This window comes from Callionymus lyra, chromosome 19, assembly GCF_982586985.1.
Source record: "Callionymus lyra chromosome 19, fCalLyr1.hap1.1, whole genome shotgun sequence".
In the NCBI taxonomy this organism is placed as follows: domain Eukaryota; kingdom Metazoa; phylum Chordata; class Actinopteri; order Syngnathiformes; family Callionymidae; genus Callionymus; species Callionymus lyra.
In genome coordinates, this window is record NC_141836.1 from 1313083 (window position 1) to 1322500 (window position 9418).

Here is a 9418-nt window from a genome sequence, read left to right on the forward strand (position 1 = left end):
AACACCAGAATCAAACCTCAACACCAACATCAAACCTCAACACCAGAATCAAACCTCAACACCAGCATCAAACCTCAACACCAGAATCAAACCTCAACACCAGAATCAAACCTCAACACCAACATCAAACCTCAACACCAGAATCAAACCTCAACACCAGCATCAAACCTCAACACCAGAATCAAACCTCAACACCAGAATCAAACCTCAACACCAACATCAAACCTCAACACCAGCATCAAACCTCAACACCAGCATCAAACCTCAACACCAGCATCAAACCTCAACACCAGAATCAAACCTCAACACCAGAATCAAACCTCAACACCAGCATCAAACCTCAACACCAACATCAAACCTCAACACCAGAATCAAACCTCAACACCAGCATCAAACCTCAACACCAGAATCAAACCTCAACACCAGAATCAAACCTCAACACCAACATCAAACCTCAACACCAGAATCAAACCTCAACACCAGCATCAAACCTCAACACCAGAATCAAACCTCAACACCAGAATCAAACCTCAACACCAACATCAAACCTCAACACCAGAATCAAACCTCAACACCAGCATCAAACCTCAACACCAGAATCAAACCTCAACACCAGAATCAAACCTCAACACCAACATCAAACCTCAACACCAGCATCAAACCTCAACACCAGAATCAAACCTCAACACCAGCATCAAACCTCAACACCAACATCAAACCTCAACACCAGCATCAAACCTCAACACCAGAATCAAACCTCAACACCAGCATCAAACCTCAACACCAGCATCAAACCTCAACACCAGCATCAAACCTCAACACCAGCATCAAACCTCAACACCAACATCAAACCTCAACACCAGCATCAAACCTCAACACCAGCATCAAACCTCAACACCAGAATCAAACCTCAACACCAGCATCAAACCTCAACACCAGAATCAAACCTCAACACCAGCATCAAACCTCAACACCAACATCAAACCTCAACACCAGAATCAAACCTCAACACCAGCATCAAACCTCAACACCAGAATCAAACCTCAACACCAGCATCAAACCTCAACACCAGAATCAAACCTCAACACCAGCATCAAACCTCAACACCAACATCAAACCTCAACACCAGAATCAAACCTCAACACCAGCATCAAACCTCAACACCAGAATCAAACCTCAACACCAGCATCAAACCTCAACACCAGCATCAAACCTCAACACCAGAATCAAACCTCAACACCAGCATCAAACCTCAACACCAGAATCAAACCTCAACACCAGCATCAAACCTCAACACCAGAATCAAACCTCAACACCAGCATCAAACCTCAACACCAGAATCAAACCTCAACACCAGAATCAAACCTCAACACCAGCATCAAACCTCAACACCAGAATCAAACCTCAACACCAGAATCAAACCTCAACACCAACATCAAACCTCAACACCAGAATCAAACCTCAACACCAGAATCAAACCTCAACACCAGCATCAAACCTCAACACCAGAATCAAACCTCAACACCAGCATCAAACCTCAACACCAACATCAAACCTCAACACCAGCATCAAACCTCAACACCAGAATCAAACCTCAACACCAGAATCAAACCTCAACACCAACATCAAACCTCAACACCAGAATCAAACCTCAACACCAGCATCAAACCTCAACACCAGAATCAAACCTCAACACCAGAATCAAACCTCAACACCAACATCAAACCTCAACACCAGAATCAAACCTCAACACCAGCATCAAACCTCAACACCAGAATCAAACCTCAACACCAGAATCAAACCTCAACACCAACATCAAACCTCAACACCAGCATCAAACCTCAACACCAGCATCAAACCTCAACACCAGCATCAAACCTCAACACCAGAATCAAACCTCAACACCAGAATCAAACCTCAACACCAGCATCAAACCTCAACACCAACATCAAACCTCAACACCAGAATCAAACCTCAACACCAGCATCAAACCTCAACACCAGAATCAAACCTCAACACCAGAATCAAACCTCAACACCAACATCAAACCTCAACACCAGAATCAAACCTCAACACCAGCATCAAACCTCAACACCAGAATCAAACCTCAACACCAGAATCAAACCTCAACACCAACATCAAACCTCAACACCAGAATCAAACCTCAACACCAGCATCAAACCTCAACACCAGAATCAAACCTCAACACCAGAATCAAACCTCAACACCAACATCAAACCTCAACACCAGCATCAAACCTCAACACCAGAATCAAACCTCAACACCAGCATCAAACCTCAACACCAACATCAAACCTCAACACCAGCATCAAACCTCAACACCAGAATCAAACCTCAACACCAGCATCAAACCTCAACACCAGCATCAAACCTCAACACCAGCATCAAACCTCAACACCAACATCAAACCTCAACACCAGCATCAAACCTCAACACCAACATCAAACCTCAACACCAGAATCAAACCTCAACACCAGCATCAAACCTCAACACCAACATCAAACCTCAACACCAGCATCAAACCTCAACACCAACATCAAACCTCAACACCAACATCAAACCTCAACACCAGAATCAAACCTCAACACCAACATCAAACCTCAACACCAACATCAAACCTCAACACCAACATCAAACCTCAACACCAGAATCAAACCTCAACACCAGAATCAAACCTCAACACCAATATCAAACCTCAACACCAGAATTAAACCTCAACACCAGCATCAAACCTCAACACCAGAATCAAACCTCAACACCAACATCAAACCTCAACACCAGAATTAAACCTCAACACCAGAATCAAACCTCAACACCAACATCAAACCTCAACACCAACATCAAACCTCAACACCAGAATCAAACCTCAACACCAACATCAAACCTCAACACCAGCATCAAACCTCAACACCAGAATCAAACCTCAACACCAGCATCAAACCTCAACACCAGCATCAAACCTCAACACCAGCATCAAACCTCAACACCAACATCAAACCTCAACACCAGAATCAAACCTCAACACCAACATCAAACCTCAACACCAGCATCAAACCTCAACACCAGCATCAAACCTCAACACCAGAATCAAACCTCAACACCAGCATCAAACCTCAACACCAGCATCAAACCTCAACACCAGCATCAAACCTCAACACCAGAATCAAACCTCAACACCAACATCAAACCTCAACACCAGCATCAAACCTCAACACCAGAATCAAACCTCAACACCAACATCAAACCTCAACACCAGAATTAAACCTCAACACCAGAATTAAACCTCAACACCAGCATCAAACCTCAACACCAGCATCAAACCTCAACACCAGCATCAAACCTCAACACCAGCATCAAACCTCAACACCAACATCAAACCTCAACACCAACATCAAACCTCAACACCAGAATTAAACCTCAACACCAGAATCAAACCTCAACACCAGCATCAAACCTCAAAATCAGCATCAAACCTCAACACCAGCATCAAACCTCAACACCAGCATCAAACCTCAACACCAGCATCAAACCTCAAAATCAGCATCAAACCTCAACACCAGAATCAAACCTCAACACCAGCATCAAACATCAACACCAGAATCAAACCTCAACACCAGCATCAAACCTCAACACCAGAATCAAACCTCAACACCAGAATCAAACCTCAACACCAGCATCAAACCTCAACACCAGAATCAAACCTCAACACCAGCATCAAACCTCAACACCAGAATCAAACCTCAACACCAGCATCAAACCTCAACACCAGAATCAAACCTCAACACCAGCATCAAACCTCAACACCAGCATCAAACCTCAACACCAGAATCAAACCTCAACACCAGCATCAAACCTCAACACCAGCATCAAACCTCAACACCAGCATCAAACCTCAACACCAGAATCAAACCTCAACACCAACATCAAACCTCAACACCAACATCAAACCTCAACACCAACATCAAACCTCAACACCAGAATCAAACCTCAACACCAGAATCAAACTCAACACCAACATCAAACCTCAACACCAGCATCAAACCTCAACACCAGCATCAAACCTCAACACCAGCATCAAACCTCAACACCAGCATCAAACCTCAACACCAGCATCAAACCTCAACACCAGAATCAAACCTCAACACCAGAATCAAACCTCAACACCAGCATCAAACCTCAACACCAACATCAAACCTCAACACCAGAATCGAACCTCAACACCAACATCAAACCTCAACACCAACATCAAACCTCAACACCAGAATTAAACCTCAACACCAGAATCAAACCTCAACACCAGAATCAAACCTCAACACCAGCATCAAACCTCAACACCAGCATCAAACCTCAACACCAGAATCAAACCTCAACACCAACATCAAACCTCAACACCAGCATCAAACCTCAACACCAGAATCAAACCTCAACACCAACATCAAACCTCAACACCAGAATTAAACCTCAACACCAGAATTAAACCTCAACACCAGCATCAAACCTCAACACCAGCATCAAACCTCAACACCAGCATCAAACCTCAACACCAGCATCAAACCTCAACACCAACATCAAACCTCAACACCAGAATTAAACCTCAACACCAGAATCAAACCTCAACACCAGCATCAAACCTCAAAATCAGCATCAAACCTCAACACCAGCATCAAACCTCAACACCAGCATCAAACCTCAACACCAGCATCAAACCTCAAAATCAGCATCAAACCTCAACACCAGAATCAAACCTCAACACCAGCATCAAACATCAACACCAGAATCAAACCTCAACACCAGCATCAAACCTCAACACCAGAATCAAACCTCAACACCAGAATCAAACCTCAACACCAGCATCAAACCTCAACACCAGAATCAAACCTCAACACCAGCATCAAACCTCAACACCAGAATCAAACCTCAACACCAGCATCAAACCTCAACACCAGAATCAAACCTCAACACCAGCATCAAACCTCAACACCAGCATCAAACCTCAACACCAGAATCAAACCTCAACACCAGCATCAAACCTCAACACCAGCATCAAACCTCAACACCAGCATCAAACCTCAACACCAGAATCAAACCTCAACACCAACATCAAACCTCAACACCAACATCAAACCTCAACACCAACATCAAACCTCAACACCAGAATCAAACCTCAACACCAGAATCAAACTCAACACCAACATCAAACCTCAACACCAGCATCAAACCTCAACACCAGCATCAAACCTCAACACCAGCATCAAACCTCAACACCAGCATCAAACCTCAACACCAGCATCAAACCTCAACACCAGAATCAAACCTCAACACCAGAATCAAACCTCAACACCAGCATCAAACCTCAACACCAACATCAAACCTCAACACCAGAATCGAACCTCAACACCAACATCAAACCTCAACACCAACATCAAACCTCAACACCAGAATTAAACCTCAACACCAGAATCAAACCTCAACACCAGAATCAAACCTCAACACCAGCATCAAACCTCAACACCAACATCAAACCTCAACACCAGAATCAAACCTCAACACCAACATCAAACCTCAACACCAACATCAAACCTCAACACCAGAATCAAACCTCAACACCAGAATCAAACCTCAACACCAGAATCAAACCTCAACACCAGAATCAAACCTCAACACCAGAATCAAACCTCAACACCAGAATCAAACCTCAACACCAGAATCAAACCTCAACACCAGCATCAAACCTCAACACCAGGATCAAACCTCAACACCAGAATCAAACCTCAACACCAACATCAAACCTCAACACCAGCATCAAACCTCAACAACAGAATCAAACCTCAACACCAGCATCAAACCTCAACACCAGAATCAAACCTCAACACCAGCATCAAACCTCAACACCAGAATCAAACCTCAACACCAGAAGTAGTTAAAGTTTGGTAACCGTGGTAACCAGCCTCCATCACCACCAGATAAAACTAGCAACAACATCCAACAACAAAGAGTCAAGATGGAGTCTCACGAAGCATCAACACTCTTCACTCATGGATGGCAGAGCAGGAGGAGGAGCTGCCATGCTCTGGTTCAAGCCCTCGACAGCTGCACTGAAATACACATCTAAATTCAAATGGAGGTCGACATTAGCAACCCTCAATCTTCTCTTCCGCAGACACGGAGGCTAAAGATTTATTCTGCGGGCGATAAACAGGATGCAGCTGCTCTTAGGCTGGAAAAGTGTTTCTGCTGATGTCTGCGGAGACTGGTCTGAAGTCTCCCTCAACACTTCCCTCACGAGACAAGATCATCATCCACATCAAAGATGAAAGTCTCACCACTTCATCTTCAGACCAGCACTTCTCGATCAACTTGGGGACGGGCTTCTTGACGAGTCGCTGCAGAGCTTTTCCTGCATCGTAGCTGCTTTCGTGAAGCTGCGGAGACACAAGTACACGTTAGCAACAACTTCCTCTTATTCATGATATTGACGCAGATCGTTTTCAACACTTCTGCTGCGAACACTGTTGGCATGAGACGTGTGAGCTGAGACGACAAAGACCTTCTCCATGGATGAAGATCTAAACCTAGCCTGGACCTCAAGTTATCAAAGATACCAATTATCAGAATATAGGATTTATTTACAAGTCCATCATCACGATGTTGTTTTTTAAGCATTGATTTATCATTTAATTCAATTATTTCTATATTGAAATGTTACATTAGTCTTGTTTTTTTTTAATAATAATAATAATAATATTGTTTTTTACACCTAAAGTTTGATATTCTAATCACAATAATAACAGACAATAAAATGACTAAATGTTATTTAATTCATAGCATTTTAAATTCTAAATAAAATATAAAAAGAAGACACTATTACCAACATTTGTAAACGTAATTTAAAATAGTAGCATCGTAAAAATATTACTAAACATGGTTAACATGTTCGACTTTAAAAACATCTAAATAAATGTTCGATGAACCGTTCAATATTCTGATTACTCGGATATTCTTCCATACGTTTGTTTGGTTGCAGGAAGTGAATGTAAACGTCAGCATCACCTCCGTCTCTCAGAACATGGAGCGTCTTCTACAAGTTCCTCCGGGTCTCGGCCCGGGAGACTCGGCAGCGTCGAGCAGGCGTCACTTTCAATTTGCTAAAACAGAATCTGCTCCGCGAATAAACCATTAGAATTTCAAATGAAGGTCGCGAGACGATGACCTGCGACGCTAATCCTCCTCTTTATAGAGCGAATATAAATGTCCTGTTTATGATCCAATCTCCTGCAGCCGGCGCTCGACGTGGGGAAACGGATCGTCAGCACCGACCGTCAGATTTAAGAGCGGTGGAAATAAAAGAGTTTGTGTTGAGACTCACTGTGTTAAGTGCGTTGAGCGTAGTGTCGTCTCGAGAGGCTGCCAGACATCCATCTTCGGTGGAGCCTCCGTCACACATCCCTGCGAAGGCAGCCATGCTCCTGTGACACACAGGGTGGATCATAGAACCTTCAGCACTTTTCTGCTTCTGATCAACACAGGTTTGGATGAAAACAGATCTAAAGCAGTTCAGTGGAGGTGGAAAAAGTACTAGAAACAAATACATATACTCACATACACATGTACACACACACGTACTTGTATTTAACCGCAGAACGTGGAACTCAATTTACTGTTTTTTATTTGTTTATTGTTATAGTGTATGTATAGATTTATTTGTTAAGTTTCTGTTATTCTCAAATATGTCATAAATATTATTGAACTATTTGATTACATTGAAGGTACTTAATTGTAATTAATTAATTGAATATAGTAAAACAATATACATGTCAGGTTTAATGTCATGTTTCTTATTTTATTCATTTATATATACATTTATTTCTTCTATTCCTCACTGTAATTGAGATTTATCTTTCTGTGCTTCACTCTGTAAGCATTGATGTCTGCTGAGCTACTGCTTTACGTTTCTCTACTGTGGTAAATAACGTTAAACTTCTCTCACAACACTCGACGTGAAGCATCGAAACCATTGAACGTCTTCAGCTGCAGAAATATTTCCATCTGTTTCGTTCTTTGTCTCATCGTTGTGCTTCTCGCCGTGAGTTCCAGTGTTCGAGTGAGTTTGAGTACGACTCGTGTCACGTCGTCGTGCGTCATCTTCGACTCTGGCATCTTCTCGCTCACCTGGCGGCTCTGAGGTACATGAGAAGATCACAGTCGTTGACTCCGGGCATCCAGACCAGCTCCTCGTTCTCCGTCACAGCTTGACCTCCGGGAGTCGGGAAGGGCTGCAGCTCCGGGAGTTTGGCCTGAAGAAACAGATGCAGTCACACTAGGAATAGACGGCGAGGTCGACGGCAGGATCAGCTTTCAAACGCCTGTCGTCGCCCACAGAAGGTGAGGAATAACACGGAGACGCACGGAGGGTGTCGGTTCAAATCTCACGAGAGGTCAACACCAGGAGCTGCTCAGTGGATCATAATCTCATCTGATATTTTAACTACTGTGGACACAAAACATTACCATTGTGACTCACAACAACCTGAACTCAAGTGTTTTATTATTTATGTTGTTGTTGTTTTTCTTGAAGATATTTTGTTGAATAACATGAATTAATTGTTTGTTTACCTTCAAACACTACGACAGTTACACAAACTTAAATATTTATCCTTTAATTCTGATTAAATCAATGAAAATGTGCATCATAATTCAAATTAATAACTGATATTTTAACTAGATCAATAATCACAAGACAAATTAAATATTAAACGTTGTTACACATGTTAACACCTTTAAGAATGATCAATTATTCTGTAAACTGTATTAATTGAGGGTAAATCTAAGCAGAGAACATTGTTTAAAAACATCAGTTCTCAGGTTCATGTGTACAAGTTAACTTTTTAAAGCAGTAAAACCTGAATAAATTGACAATAAAAATGATTCTTGAAGCATCAACTGACATCTGAGCATATAAACATTATTTATAATTAAAATTATGAAATATAAATATCTTCTTAATAATAATAACATCATCTTTGATCCCAACAATAGACTAAAAGATAATTCTACACAAATATATCCACTAGAACGTTCATGTGTGAGTCGATCATCAGGTTACAGCTAAAGATCGATGCTTGTGCTAATGGCTACGTTCTAAGGTGTGTTCTGAGAGTCGTGACGTCGTACCTGATGACTGGGACCGACTCTGATCTCCCCTTGTGTGCTGTTGAGTCGCCTGAAGAAGAGACAAGAGTCAGTGTTCCTGTGGTTTTATCTCATGTATCGTGAAGCAAACGACGTTCGTTCAAAGTCGTGGAAGTTCAGAACAAGAGTTTCAATGTGGAGACAGAACCCTGATACTGAGCCACAAACATGATCCTGGAAAAGGAAGTCGGGGTTCGAACCCGTTCGGG

General features: G+C 42.3%; 1 protein-coding gene across 5 annotated transcripts in view; it reads right to left on the bottom strand.

Annotated features, from left to right (window-relative positions):
* Positions 1–9418, bottom strand: part of rerea (arginine-glutamic acid dipeptide (RE) repeats a) — a 132147-nt gene that overhangs the window by 22387 nt on the left and 100342 nt on the right. For all 5 annotated transcript variants that reach the window (XM_087781067.1, XM_087781066.1, XM_087781069.1 and 2 more), the window contains exons 7-10: positions 9192–9240; positions 8190–8314; positions 7387–7486; positions 6344–6442 (exon numbers count right to left, since the gene is read on the bottom strand). In XM_087781067.1, coding sequence (XP_087637193.1) covers positions 6344–6442; positions 7387–7486; positions 8190–8314; positions 9192–9240 — 373 coding nt within the window. The remainder of the gene's footprint in view (positions 1–6343; positions 6443–7386; positions 7487–8189; positions 8315–9191; positions 9241–9418) is intronic.